Source organism: Panthera uncia (assembly GCF_023721935.1).
Source record: "Panthera uncia isolate 11264 chromosome D3 unlocalized genomic scaffold, Puncia_PCG_1.0 HiC_scaffold_8, whole genome shotgun sequence".
Classification (NCBI taxonomy): Eukaryota; Metazoa; Chordata; class Mammalia; order Carnivora; family Felidae; genus Panthera; species Panthera uncia.
Window position 1 is genome coordinate 82154327 of NW_026057586.1, and position 17941 is coordinate 82172267.

General features: G+C 40.7%; 1 protein-coding gene across 1 annotated transcript in view; it reads left to right on the plus strand.

The window, feature by feature from the left end:
- BRAP (BRCA1 associated protein) overlaps positions 1-17941 on the plus strand; it is a 29332-nt gene that overhangs the window by 1696 nt on the left and 9695 nt on the right. The window contains exons 2-9 of the mRNA XM_049619932.1: positions 300-461; positions 1156-1354; positions 2635-2824; positions 8336-8449; positions 10169-10317; positions 15987-16062; positions 16516-16654; positions 17032-17141. Coding sequence (XP_049475889.1) covers positions 300-461; positions 1156-1354; positions 2635-2824; positions 8336-8449; positions 10169-10317; positions 15987-16062; positions 16516-16654; positions 17032-17141 — 1139 coding nt within the window. The remainder of the gene's footprint in view (positions 1-299; positions 462-1155; positions 1355-2634; positions 2825-8335; positions 8450-10168; positions 10318-15986; positions 16063-16515; positions 16655-17031; positions 17142-17941) is intronic.

Genomic DNA, 17941 nt, shown 5'->3' on the forward strand with positions numbered 1-17941 from the left:
GGTTTGTCTTGGCATAATCACTCTTGAACTCTCTAAAGCTCCTATTCTCGTTGATATGCTTTAAAGTGCATGATTTCACTATGACAACCCTGCATTTCTCAATTTATTGCACTGGGAGTTTATTGACTGTCTGCTGGGCACTAAGGAGCCCCAGAGGTGAGTGGGATGGACACCACAAAGGCATCTGAATATCTTGGGGGAGGGCAGCAGAGAGGAAAAGGAAGGTTTTTGATGGATACATTGAAAGTGGAGAAGAGCTTGTTTTATTATCAGATATTAATCATTCATGTGTTCTTTAGCCGGGGAAATGTCTGATGAGGAGATCAAAAAGAAGACACTAGCTTCAGCTGTAGCCTCTTTAGAAGGGAAGTCACCAGGGGAAAAAGCAGCAATCATACATCAGCATCTTGGTCGTCGAGAAATGACAGATATGATCATTGAGACCATGAAGTCCAACCCAGGTATGCTTTCTAAAACCCTAAACTCGTGTAACATAAGCTCATGGTTGCCTGTTTTATACATGTCATTCAATGAGCCCATGATTTTGACCTCTAGCATACTTTTATCTTTCACTACCTGTGTGCCTTACTTGAGGTTGTCAAGCCAGATTTTAGCCTCTCCAAATATTTCTCCTAAATTAATACTAACAACATGGGTTGACAGCTTTATTCGGTGAGGAGAGCTACTTGCCATCTAGGTTAGTGGCAGATCATGAACGAATCTAGATAAGCATGTTGTATCTCCCACCCCCTGCACACGCCCTTTCAGCTCCCTCCAACCCAGAGCCTGGATGTATGCTACGTCTCCAGTATGAAGATGGTCAGAACTGGTAGGTTTGGCTTTCAAAATTAATAGCCCTGAATGTCCCACTTAGGAGCACATGATGGAAGACGCCTGCTTTTATTATGGTGCTGACAAATGTAAGAGCCGTCCTTAAGTTTCTGTGGGTGTTAATGAAATTTTTATGGGATAAAGAGTGCTTTTAAGTTTAGGCGATCCCCCAAACTTGACTGTGGTGTAAATACATTTCTTACCGCAATTCATTACAGTTTCTCTGTCCAAGTTTATTTTTCTGACTCAAAATTTTAACCTAATTAGAATCCTTCCACCTATTTCCTATCAGTTTATAATCTGCTAATTTTTGATTTGTGAAAGATGAGCTGAAAGCCACAATGGAAGAAAGGAAGTCTTCAGAAGCATCTCTCACTGCACAGAGAAGTAAAGATCAAAGTATAGAATGCATAAACGCTGCTCCCGATTCTCCATCCAAACAGCTTCCAGACCAGATTTCGTTCTTTAGTGGAAACCCATCAGTTGAAATAGTTCATGGTATTATGCATCTATACAAGACAAAGTAAGAAAAAACCTTTTCCTTTTGAGTTGGTCTGTTTTTGTCTTAGGGCAGTGAAAAATGTCTTGCCCTGAAGGGAAGAGGATATTTTAAGGTTCAAAAGCATAGTACTTTCATATATTGTGTATTGGAGAATTCTTAGATGTTTTATATTTGGTTAATCTTATAGATTGGGTCATAGTTTCTTCTCATAGAAGAAATACGTAGATACGCTTGAGAAAATACTTAAGAAAATATTCCCTGAGAAGGTAGGCATGCAAGAGGATTGGAAAATTGAAAGAAAGAAAGATAAAAAGAGGAAGAAAAATTATAAATGATTCATAACATCATTGTGCCCTCCTATCCCCACCAAATCTTTACTAAAGAAGTTGATAAGTCAGTTAATGGATTACAGTGTTGTCATCTCTTTTTACCCTTTTTTTGTGGTCCAAACAAAACTTATAACAAGCCAAAGGAAAGGAAGCATTTGGCTAGATAATCAATAATCTGGGTTATCAGCCCCTTGGATAATTGGTAGCTGATCTCTTTAAAGCCTGTCCTTGTCCTAACATGTTTGCTAGGTCTTCACTGGGAGACAGTGGACACTCGGGTCACCATTTTGGAGCACAGCTGTTGAAGTGAATTTGCAGCATTTCAGAAGCAAATTGCATTGCAGGAGGTTTTTTTCTTTTCCTCTCTTCCAGCTATTCCTACCCAACAACACTTTCTGTAATCTTCAGAGTCCTGTCTTCCTAGTTCTGAATTCTTTCTTATATTTAGAACTCTCTTCTAAACCCCTTGAGAGAAGTCCATAGTTGGAGTTGCCCATTAGCTTGTAGATTGAAAGTTACTCTGGCCACCTCTCTTCCTTCGTGGGGGCAGTTCTCTTTAACTTCCAGAATAGTGATTTTAAAATTTAAAAATGAAGAAGAAAAGAAAAACAGAGTTGTGCTTCTAAGTTACCTAATGAGACATTATTGTTGAAAAGCTAATGAGAATAAAACACAAACTGCAGATTTATAAGCGTAACAAGCTTTTAACTGAAGACTAAAAATGTCAGTGGTGGATGTAATATAGGCCATTTCAAAGCTTACCATAAGCTCTATTGCAGGTATGTTGAAGGGATTCTGCTTTTACCCAGGTAGTGTGTTTTCAGGTATTATAACACTCTGTTTAAATTGATCTGTGAACTAATACAAGGTTTATTTTTTTCTATTTTCTTGGACATAAAAGTTGTCTAATTAGTGTTGTCTGAACTAACCATACCTCATCTATTCAAGACAGTCTAATTATTGTCTTATTAGTAAGATGACCTCCTTAAAAGAAGATGTGAGGCGCAGTGCCATGCTGTGTATTCTCACAGTCCCTGCTACAATGACCAGTCATGACCTTATGAAGTTTGTCGCCCCATTTAATGAAGTAATTGAACAAATGAAAATCATCAGAGACTCTACTCCAAATCAATATATGGTGCTGATAAAGTTTAGTGCACAGGTAAAAGTTAAGATATTAAAAATCTCTTTGCCACAGAAACTGTGTTTTTGAAACTGTGTGATACTAGCCGTGTGTGATTTACAGCATTTTGCACTTAAGACTCTTGATATATACCTATCTTTGAGGGTATTGTTGTCATTCTAGAAATCCTTCTAAATTCACTAGCAGACACACCATGCTAATTCATACCCATAATTTTTTATAGAGCGGATTGGGTATGAAATCTAGGGTTGTATTTTATTTATCCAGTAGTAACTATTCCAGTAGAGCAGTAGATCCCAAACTTTTTGAAACTGATACCATATTCTTATTTGCCACTATGACACTGTGCCCCTGCTTTTCTCATTCCCCTTTTAAAAATTATTATTTGGCACATTTTAGAAAATAAAATCCATTTTATATTTATGTTGGTGACAGATTGGGGATGTTCCTTGAAGTATCAAAGATGCTTTAGAGTTCTGCTTGAAAATCCCTGCCACAGAGAGAAGCAGTGAAAGGATGGTGATATTTTCTATTTTGAAAAGTACTTGCACATTATTACAGATACTTTTTGATATAAGAAGGTTTTGCCATTCACTTCATTTCATTTGTTGCATTCAGCAACATTTTCCGGGGGCCTCAGTTATAAAGGTGTTGGGAAAATATTCTCTTGGTTTTATATGTTCATTGTGAAGCGTATGCATTCATATTTGTATGAATATGAAAATAAGATAAGCCTGAGGTATTATCCAAGTTATTTAAGTGCCATTCTATCCACAGGTTTTAATTTGTTGTTGTTGTTTTTAATGGCTGTTACATTTGTCCATTCATTAGGTTTAGAAATGCAGCTCTGTCAAAAGTGACTTCTTTCTCACCTCATTAGGAAACAGCCTTCTTGAATTTGCCCCAGATCAACAGTTCTGGCTTACAGATTGACAAAGAGTGGGTGTGCCTTTTGATCATTTGCCATTGCCTCTGACCAGTTACCAAGATCTGTGGGTGAAAGGGAGCCGTGACACGAGGCCCACTTGTCCTCTCCTTCCTCATTGCAGAAATCCAGAGTTGACGGCAGTAGCAGTCATTCGTTGGCCATGGGGAGGAAATTAAGAGAAGTGAGGGCTGGATTATGTTTGGGCCTGTTCTGTGGGCTACAGAAAGAGAACCCTTAGTGTAGCACTCTGTGTACAAGAGGGTACGTGATTGTTACCTTTAACCTTTACAGAATACCCCACCATTGGAGTGAGACATTTAAAATAATGAACCTTCCTGCATGCAGACTTAGACTTCACAAGGTGACAGTGAAAATGGAAAAGCACTTAAACAGCTGTGTTCACTGACTGTCGGGAGACCTTCCATGGTCACTGAGGAGCTTTGCAAACAGTGGGCAAGTGGTACCTTTTAAATCTGGTAGCACATGTAATACGAAGGATAATGATGATAATGTGCAGTCTTACTGACTGCTTAATTCTACACCACTCGTTGCACCAAGTGCTTAACGTGTATTATCTCCTGTAGTCCTCACTACAGCCCTGTGAAGTAGATAAGTACTGTTATTATCCTTGTTTGACAAACGAAACTGACTGCAGAGAGAAGTTAGTAGATTGCCCCCAGTGACTGAACTGAGATTTGAGGCCTCACTTTAATCCTAGGGCATATGCTTCTTCCAGTAGGACTGGATGAAAGTGTGCGGAAAGGGAGACAGTCACTGTTGGTAAGAAATTGTAATGGCAATATTTTAGTCATAGCTCCTACTTAACAACTGAGGGAGATCGGTAAGTAACACAAGAAAAGTCACCGATTGGGAAAGAACGTTTAAGAGCTTTATTAGACCTTTTAAATAGTCTGAAGTCTGATAAACCCACAAACTATAGCAAGGGCCACCCCTTTGTGGTGTGCATGTAATGCTGTGGAAAGTTTCTACTACTGTTCATGGATTTTCTTTGTACTTCTGCAATCTCTCCACCTGTCTTTTAACCAGATGTTGGTGGCCCAAGTTCACGGTTATTAGTTCTGAGACAAATGAAACAGTGTGCTGGCCCTTCCCCATGGAGATAGTACCCTTGATCTGAGAATCACGAGTTGTACTATTTATTGCTGATGTTGGATCTTAGGGTCTGAGGCTCATCCTATCAGGGATTTTCTGAGTTCTAAAAACACTTTCCTGGTATAAGACTTGAAGTTGTTAAATTAATACTGGGCCCTAGTGAAAAAACAGTCAAAAGGTAAAAACTATTAAGCACTTACTAGATGCCAGGCCACATAAGTGGTTTTCACATATTAGCTCCTTGTCCTCTCAACAATGCTATGAGCTAGGTGCTGTTAGTTTCATCTTTTATAATTGAGGAAACACACATGGATAAGTCACTTGCCCGAAGCCAATTAAGTGTAGGAGTTAGATTTCAAACACAGACAGCCAGACTCTGTAGCCTGGGAAGCTAACTGTATTCTTATTCCTTTCTTTTTCTCACCAGAGAAGTTTTTGGGTTTTTTTCACCAGAAAATTTTTAAAAAGAGTAATCCTCTGTATCTCCTATAAGCTCTTGAACTTCTTTTGGCCTCAGCTTTATGCTGTAGTTCTAGAGTGATAACGCTTACGTGGTTGTACCGTGACCGTCAGAAAACTTAGTGTTCGGGTAAGGAATTTGTAATTCATCAGAACACAGGAAGGCTAGAGGGGGTCAAGTTTTGTAGTGCTTGAGGACCGAAAAGGAGAGAGAAGCTCTCTGTAGAGTGTGTTGGCTCACTTTCATTTGCATGCTTGGGACAGCCTAGGAGACCCATCTTTTGAGAAGCAAAAATATATTTTCCACACTATAGTTTTGATCACTGTGACAGTAAAGGAACCTTGATCATAATGGGTTTTCCTTTTTCAGAGTTTATCCTGGGAAGAGAACAATTAGAACAAAAGACTCAAAAAAAAAAAAAAAAAAAACCACCCAAACTGGGCTTCTTAAAAATGTTGGGCTCTATACAATGCAAGCATTTTAAATAAAAGAGCTGTTTCTTCTGTGTTTTTTGCAGTTAGTTTCAGGCTTTTGTTTTGTGCATTTCAGCAGTGGGCTGAAGTAGGAACCATGTGTATTTTGTTCTTTACTCTGGTCCTAGCACATAGCACCGTGCCTGGCACATGCTGGGTGCTTAGTGAATATTCAAACGAGCGAAGCTACATTTCCAATACCGAGATTGTAAAGAAAGAGATCTATGTGTTCAAAACATATATTTCCTTGTCATGGATACACAACTCCCTCAAGAAAAGAATCGCTTGTCTGGCGTTAAGTAGATTTTGTCACATGCTCACAAACGGACCCTTCCTCTGAGAAAGCTTGGTCACGTAGCAAGCATTCACAGAGCTGGAGGTCTGAGGAGGAGCCTGCCTTTCCTCAGCTGGCACACGTGTAGCCAGCTCCTGGTGGTGCTTGAGGCCCTGGAAAGCTGACCTGTGGCCCTCACTTTCAGTGGCCACTTCCCTCAGTACACAAATCCAATTGCTCACTGTGCTGCTTACTCATCCAAAGCATTTGAAGAAAAAGACGTTGCTCTTGAAGAATGGGGGAAGCCATTTTAGGTTGCCTCTTAGTAGTTAAGAGATTTATTGTCCAAGAACCGGCTCTTAACATTTTGAAGTTAGGGGCACCCGGTGGCTCAGTCGGTTAAGCATCTAACTTGGGCTCAGGTCATGATCTCACAGGTCGTGAGTTCAGGCCCCACATTTGGCTCTGTGCTGACAGCTCAGAGCCTTTAAAAAAAAATTTTTTTTTTTTTTGAAGTTAAAATGCACTGTACCCAATACAGTTGTTTCCTGAAAAGGAAGCTCCCACTCCCGCCCTCCAAAAAAAAAAAAAAAAAAAAAATCAAAATCTGTGTTCAGAATTGATTATCCTTCCTCAGCTGCTTAGTTCATTTGGTCATATTAAGAAAACATAAATAATCAAAAATCCACACTTGAGTTACATCATTGGAGTGAAATTAAAAGGTGCCAAGAAGCTTGCAATCTTTTGCTATAAGGTTCAGAATCCTATGAAGGTAGACAGGCAAGACTCTTGCCTGGTACAGACTTGAATCTCATCCTAGAGGCTGACACAGTGGCATTTCCTTTTGTAGGACAACTCCCCCGCCCTGCGCACTTGTCTACATTGGTAGGGCCAAAGCACACAACTTCCTGTGTTTGGGTTAATGCCTGTGTGGGAGTAAGATCTAGACAGACCTCGGCCTTTCAGATGCCTCTAAAAATTGCTGAGTTTAAAAACTGAAATTATGTCTTTGTTATTTTCTGTGAAGGCTACACTAGAAGGTTTGGTTTACTTGTGTTCATATTCACAAATGCACAGGTGCCTTTGCAGCCTTACCTACAGGGGACTGTTTCCCCTGAGTCTATCTTCCGCCTCAAGGAATAAGACCATTTGTATTTTATGTTTTTTTATTTTTATTTTTATTTTTATTTTAAAAAAAAAGGGGCGCCTGGGTGGCGCAGTCGGTTAAGCGTCCGACTTCAGCCAGGTCACGATCTCGCGGTCCGTGAGTTCGAGCCCCGCGTTGGGCTCTGGGCTGATGGCTCGGAGCCTGGAGCCTGTTTCCGATTCTGTGTCTCCCTCTCTCTCTGCCCCTCCCCCATTCATGCTCTGTCTCTCTCTGTCCCAAAAATAAATTAAAAAAAAAAAAAATTTTTTTTTTAAACGTTTATTTATTTTTGAGACAGACAGAGACAGAGCATGAACAGGGGAGGGTCAGAGACAGGGAGACACAGAATCGGAAACAGGCTCCAGGCTCCGAGCCGTCAGCACAGAGCCCGATGCGGGGCTTGAACTCAAGGACCGCGAGATCATGACCTGAGCCGAAGTCGGCCGCTTTTACCGACTGAGCCACCCAGGCGCCCCAAGACCATTTGTATTTTAAAGACTGGTTCATCTTAAACCTCTTGATCTTGGTCAGAGGTTTTGCTTTCAATATTATACACTAAGTTGTTTAAAACCTCCCAATGGGATCCTTATCTATGATGTATTATTGGCTTATTGAAGAGAAGGAGTTGGCTTTTTCCTCCATACCGGTACCTGTGGTCCTTTACTCTCCCTAACATAGATGCTGACGTTTTTTAAAAAGAACTCTTTGCTAACAATCATCAGTTATGATTGAGTTCTAAGTTTTGCAAAAATAAGTGTTTACTTTTAGCTGCTGAGAAAGTCCTGACTTGAGGAAAAAAATACTGATATCAAGGGAAATGATGACTGTTGTTGGTTGAATATTAAAGTCATACTGGCTGTCAGCTTTTGCACTTCAGCAGCTTCTCCTGGTTTAAGTGAGATTGTGATGTATCAGGAAACATTGTAGAGACGCGGGGTATCGACCTACAGAGTTTGACTCACCTATGAACCTGCTTCCTGCTTCCGTAGATGGTACTTTTGACAGTTGCTTTCTCTCCTAAGTATAAATTTTAAACGCTGATGAAGAGAATAATTGAAGCTATGCATCTTGAATAAAAGCATGTTTTCAGGATATCTCTCTTAATTTTTTCCTTTTCTCCATTGGTATACCTAGGCCGATGCAGACAGTTTTTATATGGCGTGCAACGGCCGCCAGTTCAATTCGATAGAAGATGATGTTTGCCAGTTGGTGTATGTGGAAAGGGCTGAAGTACTAAAATCTGAAGATGTAAGTGTGCATCATTCTTATATTTTACGTATATGTTGTATACAAGAATATATATATATAACAATGTATATAACATATATATATGTATACATATATAGATATGGATATAGGTATAGATATATATGGGGAAAGAGAGGAATGAAGAGTGATTGCAATGAGTACAAGGTTTCTTTTTAGGGTGATAGGAATGTTCTAAAGTGTTTTTCTTCAAATATCAACCCTTAATCCCTGTCCTGATCCTTAACTCTGTTTAGGTAACAATTTATAATTGCTCTGGTTTGCCATCGTCTGTGGGACCTCTTCCTACAAAATGTGCTCAGCTCACTTAAATCATCTTCTAAAGAAAGTAGTAGATTCAACTCTGTTATATTTTTAAGATTTCCTTTCTTCTAAAGGAGACCTAAAGGTCTTTTTACCTTGAAATCAGCTTGATAGAAAGAAATTCAGGTTTGATTGTTCTATCATTAGGTTAGGTAAAATAAAAATTGACAGAGGGGCGCCTGGGTGACTCAGTCGGTTGAGCGGCCGACTTCGGCTCAGGTCATGATCTTGCGGTCCGTGAGTTCTAGCCCCACGTCGGGCTCTGTGCTGACAGCTCAGAGCCTGGAGCCTGCTTCAGATTCTGTGTCACCCTCTCTCTGACCCTCCCCTGTTCATGCTCTGTCTCTCCCTGTCTCAAAAATAAATAAACGTTAAAAAAAAAATTTTTTTTTTTTTTTTTAAATTGACAGATGATAAAGTCAGGCTTCCTTTGTGCCAGGTGCTATGTAAGGCTTCAGTGTAGGAGATTGTTTTCTCTAAATGAATACGGCTTCTTGAGAGATTTCCTATAGAAAGCTACTCTTCAGGGACCACAGATTAATGTGATTTTTCTCAGCATGTCCTTACATGTATGTCTCATCTTTGCTTCAAGAATTCCTGCTCACTTTACAGCTGGCAGGGCTCAAGGGAGACATCGCGGTGGCGGGGGTGGGGGTGGGGTGCCTTTCTTGACCACAGACCGTTATGCCCCGATTTCACACCCTATTGTAGATTCCTGTACTTTTCTTACATAGCGGTTATGACCACTGGTAATTATACTTTTTCATAAATTTGACTTTTGCCTCTCTCTACCAGATTTTAAGCTCTATGAGGACAAGGCCTGACCTTGTGCTTTGGGATCTGGCGAATCTGCTTTGCTCACCATTGTTCCAAACCTAGAACAGTGTCTGGCCTACATAGCAAGGGCTCAATAAGTGTGTGTCAAATGAGTAAATAAACCAGTGTTGTTGATGCTATTATCACGTAGTAGGAAGTGCTACGTTTTCATTTACTCTGTGGAAAAATCAGTCAGTCCCATTTCTACTTGGCTGCTTTTATTCACTTACGTTGTTAGAGTTCCATACCCTTAGAAGTAGAGCTTGGAGTCCGGTAACATTTGAGATTCTCTGTTAAGCTTTCGGCAGCTAGTCTCTCTTTCCAGAGTATCGGCTCCATGAGGGCAGGGGTCTTTGTGCGCTTGTTCTCCACCATGTCCACAGTGCTATGAGTATAAAGGGTGCTCAGTCAATATTTGTCGTATGAATGAAAATCTTACCGATTTGAACTACTTGCACAGAGAAGAAATGTTGAAAACATCCTACCAGGAGTCAGAAAGCAACAGGTAAACTAGTTAGTTAAAAACAGATCTCTTAGAACCGCGGAAGAAGAGTCAGGCTTACGTGAGGTATTTCCCTGTAGGGTGCCAGCCTCCCCGTGATGGACCTGACGGAGCTCCCCAAGTGCACGGTGTGTCTGGAGCGCATGGACGAGTCTGTGAATGGCATCCTCACCACGTTATGTAACCACAGCTTCCACAGCCAGTGCCTGCAGCGTTGGGACGACACCACGTGAGTGCAGAGCTAATTTCTCACCCTGCCAAAGCCTATTATCACCCTTTCCCAGAATGAAAAACAGCCACCACCAAAAATGAGCCATTCTAAGCGCTTGACTTTATACACCTGGGCGCTACAAAGGTGAAGGGGTCACACGGAAGGGCCTTCCATTTTTCTTCACTTTCCTCTGTTCACATGGGAATCCGCATCCTTAGACCGCGTCCTTCTTAGTATGCTGATTCAAAATCCTTGTGGAGTTTCCAAAAGCAGCATGAATTGTTTGCTTCCAAAAGCCAGAGAATGGGGTGGGGGGGGGGGGGGGGGTAGGAAAGCTTAGCTTTGAGGCTCTTATACACAAATGAAATCTAAGTCTGAAGTCTCCTTTATCACTTGCACTTGATGTTTACCATTTCCTCTGGCTTTCTTACCAATTGGGCTATGGTAGTAGTCTCACATTTTCAATTTAGCGTGTTGTTGAGGGCTCAGTGGCCAGTGGTAATAGCAGTCACTAAGTATGAAGTACACACATGCCTACACCTTCCTGTTTCCCAGCGCAATAGAGGCCTTGTTTGTAGGGTGGCATAGCACAGGCAAAGAACTGAGGGGTAAGTTGTACCACGTTTTTTTGTTGCTTTGCTTTGTTCTGTTTCGTTTTATTATAAATCAAGGGTTGTTCCTCCCTTTGTAAACTGTGCTATGGGACTTAGCTAGACGAGTAAATCAGACAGTGGCCTGGGTTTCCCAGTGGAGAGAGGAAGGAAGGCACAGAATCAAATGATTGTACAAATGAATGTGCAGTCACAGCTGTAACAGGTGTTACAAAGGAGCAGTGTGCAGCGTTGTGACTAGGGAAGTAGAGGCCTGATAACAGCCAGGGCTGCCTGAGAAGTGCAGTCTCCAGGAGGATGAGGAGGCGTTAACCAAGGAAAGAGGGGGACCTGAGAGAAGGCATTGTGAGGGCGGGGATGCGCATGGGAAGGGCAAGATCACATGGCAAAGCCCAGAAGTTAGGAAGGTGAACATGTAGAGGAATCTGTTCTCCACCCCCAAGTGACCAGAAGAATTCCAGCTTTCACAGAGCAGGGACCTCGTCTGGCTTGTTCACTGCTGTGCCCTTACCTAGCAGGAGACCTGGCGCATTGTAAGGAGCTCAGAAAATACCCTTGAGCAAATAAACCCTGGGTTTTCCCTCGAAAAAAGCCCCACTGAGATGGACGCACTCCATAAAGTATTTATCTGTATCTTGTGTCCTTGTGTCTGTCTGCTACACCGTTTAAGTTCTGGACGCTTCTTTGTTCCCTACCACTACAGTTCAACTCTCAGTGCAGGTTAACTGCCCCAGGAGCGTAGCATTTTAAAGTTAGAAGTTGGCTCAGGGACCATATTGTCCAGCCTCCTCATTTTACAGAGGAGGGAACTGAGACCCAGACATGAAACATAGCACGTTGAAAGCATCCTGCAGAGAAGGCCAGAACTGGGACTGGAATTCAACCATCTGTATAGACAAGCCTCACGGCTATCCTCAAAAACACACAGTTCTTTCAGCAAGTAAGTTTCCGCCCTCAGTATAATATGCACCGAATAGTGCTAGGGGTGGATGGGAGAGAATCAAACGTAGATCCTCCGCAGGGAGTTTCAGCCAGCTAAGGGAGTTTACACCTGTACATAAGTGCAATCCAATTCAAGGTAGAAACTGGAGAGAGTAGAGTTGGTTTCCCCACTGAGGGTGGCCAAGAAGGGCTGCGTGGAGAAGGCAGCACTGGTACCAAGTCTTGGAGGGTAGTTTTTTGACACATGCAGATGTCAGAGAAGGATATTCTGGGAAGGTTTCCCCAAATATCTCCTCAGGAAGATAAGATGACAACTCAAAAGTTATTTTTGAAGGGGAAGGAAGGGTTTAATAAACTGTTAATCATCTTTTAATCAATGAGATGGTATGTCATAGAATACTACATATATAATACCAGTAAGGTGATTTTTGTAATTTTTTCCCTTTTCTCTTTTTAATTCTCAGGGATCATCCTTAACATTCCAGAAAGCTCATTCTGGCATAATGTAGGAAATAAGATTGTAGAATTAATTTATTGTTTAATTAAAAAAATTTTATTTGAGAGAGAGAGAATGGGAATGAGCGGGGGGGGGGGGGGGAGAGAGAGAGAGGGGGGCTGAGAATCCCAAACAGGCTCTGCACTGCCAGCACAGAACCCAATGCTTGACCTCAACAAACTGCGAGATCATGCCCTGAGTCAAAACCAAGAGTCAGACGCTTAACCGACTGAGCCACCCAGGCACCCCTGTTTGTTTGTTTTAAGGACTCTTTTTCTCAGTAAATACGCTATGCTTTTTTCTTTTTTTTTTTTTTTTTTTTTTTTTAAGAGAGAGCATAAGCAAGGAGAGAAGGAGAGGGAAGGAGAGAAAGAGAGAGAGAATCCTAAGCAGGCTCCACATTCAACACAGCCCGACACGGGGCTCAATCCCATGACCCTGGGATCATGATCTGGGCCAAGATCAAGAGTCAAATGCTTAACTGACTGAGCCATCCAAGCACCGTATTGTTTTTTAATCCAACCACTACCACAGCTGCCACACAGATCGAAGGAGTGACAGAGCTAGTTTGTACCTTTGACAAAACTGCTTGCTGCTTGGGGCGCCTGTGTGGCTCAGTTGGTTAAGCATCTGTCTTCGGCTCAGGTTATGATCTCACGGTTTGTGAGTTCAAGCACTGCTTCAAGTGAGCCCCGCTTCTCTCTCTGCCTCTCACTCACTTGTGTCTTCACTGTCTCTCTCTCAAAATAATAATAATAATAAATAATAAAATGATCAGTGTCGTGATTTTTTTAAAAAAATGGCTGTGTGCTGCTCACTACAGCTGTCATTCTTGTTTCTGCAAATTTGTCTTCCAGCTTCTTTTAAAAGTTTTTATTTAAATTCCAGTGAGTTCTAGTCCCTGGGCACCTGGGTGGCTCAGTCGGTTGAGCATCTGACTCTAGGGTTTTGGCTCAGGGTATGATCTCGCTGATCCTGAGTTCAGGCCCCCTGACAGGCTCTGTGCTGACAGCTCAGCCTGGAACCTGTTTCGGATTCTGTGTCTCCTTCACTCTCTCTGCCCCTCCCCGCACTGTGTGCATGCTCTCTCTCATAAATAACATTAAAAAAAATTTAAATTCCAGTGATTTCTCTCTCTCTCTGTCTTTCTCTCAAAAATAAATAAACATTAAAATTTTTTAAAGAAAAAAGGGTGCCTGGGTGGCTCAGTTGGTTAAGTGTCCAACTTCAGCTCAGGTCATGATCTCACAGTTCATGAATTTGAGCCCTGCGTTATTAGGCTCTTTGCTGTCGGCACAGAGCCCACTTTGGATCCTCTGTCTCCCTCTCTCTCTGCCTCTCTATGTCTCTTGAAAATAAATAAACATTAAAAAACAATTTTAATTCCAGAGAGTTAACATACAGTGTAATGTTGGTTTCAAGTGTGCAATATGATTCAGCATTCCCATGCAACACCTGATGCTCATCACACATGTACTCCTTAACCACCATCACCCCCATCCCGTCCCCTCTGTTAACCATCAGGTTGTTCTCTGTAGTTAGGTGTCTGTTTCTTGGTTTGTCTCTCTCTCTCTCTTCTCTTTTCCCCTTTGCTCGTCTGTTTTGTTTCTTAAATTCCACATGAGTGAAATCATATGGTATTTATCTTTTCTGACTGACTTCACTTAGCATAATACTCTCTAGCTCCATCCAGGTCATTGCAAATGACAAGGTTTCATTCTCTTTTATGGCTGAGTTGTATTCCATTGTATATATATACTACATCTTCTTTCTCCATTCATCTATTGGTGGACACTTGGGCTGCTTCCATAATGTGGCCAGTATTGATAATACTGCTCTAAACGTCAGGGTGGGTGTCTGGCTTCTCTTTTGATACTAAACAGAGATAGACTAGATCATTTAGCTTTCTCTTGGGAAATGCAGATAGAAACTCCTCATTTGTGATAGGAACTTCATGTTCTTCCTGCTTATTTCCTTTTCTTGGTTTCATTTACTTAGTTGGGTAACAAATTGGATGTGAGGTGTATCTTAAGCATTCTTTCTTCTTGGTGCCGATTCACGGTTAGCTTCAACTATAACCCACTTTCTATCATTTTTGCCTGCCTGATGAAAATATTCATGACTGGTACTTAGTGTTACTTTCTCTTGAGAATAAGAGAAAAGCATTAATGGATTTTTAAATGCCTTTTCCCCCCAGCTTTATCAAACTATAACTGATCACCAAAAATTGTATGTATTTAGGGGCACCTGGCTGGCTCAGTCACTAGAGCATGCGACTGTTGATCTCAGGGTCTTGAGTTCAAGCCCCACATTGGGGGTAGAGATTACTTAAAAAATAATAAATAACATCTTTTTAAAAAGTAACCTCTGTCCCCAATGTGGAGCTCGAACTCATGACCTTGATATGAAGAGACACATGCTCCACTGATTAAGCAGCCAGGTACCCCAAGTTTACTTAAAAAAAAAATTGTATATATTTAAAGTGTACATGGGGCACCTGGGCTGCTCAGTCAGTTGAGCATCCAACTTCAGCTCAGGTCATGATCTCACAGTCTGTGGGTTCAAGCCCCGTGTTGGGCTCTGTGCTGACAGCTCAGAGCCTGGAGCCTGCTTGCATTCTGTGTCTCCCTCTCTCTGCCCCTCCCTTGCTTACACTCTGTCTCTCTCTCTCTCAAAAATAAATAAACATTTAAAAAAATGTTTAATGTACAACCTGATGACTCAACATACATATACATTATGAAATATTCACAAACAAGCCAATCAGCATGTATCTATCAACCTCTTTACCAGTTTCCTTTTTTCCTTTGTGTGTGTTGTGAGAACACCCAAAGTCTGTCTTCTTAGAAAATTTCAAAAACAATACAATATTGTCAACTATACTCACATTGATGCAAACCGGTTTCCCAGAATTGATTCATCTTGTATAATTGGATCCCGTACGCTTTGACCAACATCTCCCTACTGTGCCCTCCCTGCAGCCCATGGTGTCCATCTACCTTTCTCCTCTCTGTTTCTGTGGGTTTAGCTTCAGTGCCATTTTTATTGGCTTTTTGTAAATTAAAACTTGAGTACTTAGCACTGGTATCCTCTTCCACATGTTCATTGTATGGTAAAATATCATGTGCATTTCAGGAAATATATCAACTTTTTTGATGGGGTGAAATTTATTACAGATTTTAGTTCTAACTCTTAGGAGCAATCTAGAGAGGACAGGGTACATTTTGAGTGATTTAGATCTTTGGGAAATGGAGGTAAGGTAGATGGTTTGCAGTAAAAAAATACTTTATGGATAACCAGACATAAAATTCATAGCTTATCTTACATCCCTAATTCTAACCTGCACATATTTAGTTCTTTGGTTAAGCTTTAGACAGAAGAGTGAAAAAAGGTATGAAGCAGATCAAGATTCCTCCCTTTTTTTCTCCTTTATCAAGATTTTGGGAGTTTTGGTTTGTTTTTTGTTTATTTTTTTCATTTTGTTTGCAAATATTTTTGAGTGATATCCTTAGTTATGATGAATTGTAACAGACAGTATGTGAGAGACAGAAGATTTAAAATATGGTTTTTGACTTTTGGTTCTGTAACAACTCTCTTTTGTATTTGATCTGTGCTGTTACTTTCGGTGTCCTGCACAGGTGTCCTGTGTGCCGATACTGCCAGACTCCAGAGCCAGTAGAAGAGAATAAGTGTTTTGAGTGTGGTGTTCAGGAAGTAAGTGATGGCTGGTGGGAAAGAATAATGAACACAGCTTTAATGCTCTGGGGATTTCTTTTGCCCTGTGTGCCTTAAATTCTTTTAAATTCTTTTTCAGACTGATGCTTTTGTTTTCTTTTGTCTAAGGTCATGCAAGATATATGAATACGTTATTTTACACTCTGAAGCAAAAATCTCTGTGCTTTTATTTTTTGTTTGTTGAAAAAGACTAGACTTTTACTGATAAATTATGAATATTTGTCTTGCCATTTCCCTAGAGTTCCTTAAAAAACGAGAGGGAGAAAATGACCCATAAAAGCACCCTTGCTTTTTGCATTTCAAACACATATTTATTCAAAACTCCTGTAGAAACAATTCACCTTCATTCTGTGTCAGGGCCTTTCCCACTCTGAGTGAGCCAGGTCATGTGTTTTTGTACAACTAATTAAGATGTCGTCTTCTCCTTGGCAGAACCTTTGGATTTGTTTAATATGTGGCCACATAGGATGTGGACGATATGTAAGTCGACATGCTTATAAGCACTTTGAGGAAACCCAGCACACGTATGCCATGCAGCTTACCAACCATCGAGTCTGGGACTATGCTGGAGGTGAAGGCCATTCTTGTTTTCTAATTTGGATTCATTCTGCATGAACGTGTCTCCCTTAGAACCTCTCCTCTTCTTCTTCTCTCACAACTTGAAATCTTCCTGACTGCTGTGGCAAACTTGAATTCTCAGGGTGCCCCATAGCACACTATTTCCTGCAAATGGCCTGAATTACACATTATAAAGAGAGTTAATACTTCTATACTTGCCCTCTGACTCTTTCTTAAATTCAAGTGAGTTAGCCCACTTGTACAGAAATATTGCAAGGCATTTAATTTAGACCTGTAAAAACAAAAATTCTGGCCAAGTTGAAAGTATATGCAGATCCTTTTCATTCTAAAGAAACAAGCCTCGATTGACTGATTCATTCTTTTCTTTAGATAATTATGTCCATCGATTGGTTGCAAGTAAAACAGATGGAAAAATAGTACAATATGAATGTGAGGGTGATACTTGCCAGGAAGAGAAGATAGATGCCTTACAGTTAGAGGTAAGATACTTTGTTAGTAATTACTAAGTACCTTTTTGTACTGCTTTTTACTATCCTACCTTAAAAAGTGGCTTGGGCTTTTACTCTTGCCATTTATTTCTGTATGTCAACTTTTTTTTAAAGTTCTATCATTGCTGTGGAGGATTATTAAAATACTTTTATTCTATCTAATTTTCTTCTTTGGAAGTCTACGCTTCACTGTGTCTTACTATTTTGAATGGGATGTTTCTCATTGTCTCAAGCTCAATGTTAAGGTGGTTCTCTAGCTGCAATAAAACTGAAAGTTAAGAATCTTCCTGTTGGCATCACAGTAGCAGTTGGAAACTGAGCAGGTCAGAATGAGGAAACCCCAGTAGCACCCTTCCATGCCCAGGAAGCTTTTTTACATATCTTGGACATTTTATGAAGTAGACGCTTACATACTCAAAGTATGTATTTTATGAATTTGATGTTTACATATGTATGTCTAAAGCCATTTGGGAGTATTCATATATAGTTGAAGAAACAACAAAATTAGCACAGTCTGATTTTTCACTGTAGTAGTAAATCCCACCTACTATAAAATTAGTATATTGTAAACGTTACGATAATGAAGGAAAAGTTTAAAATGAGTCTTGTTTTGTATTAATTTCAATCTGATTGTTTTAAAAACAAATAGCTTAGGGGTGCCTGGGTGGTTCAGTTGGTTAAGAGTCTCACAGTCTGTGAGTTCAAGCCCCGCGTCGGGCTCTGTGCTGACAGCCTGGAGCCTGCTTCAGATTCTGTGTCTCCCCCTTTCTCTGCTACTCCCTTGCTTGCGC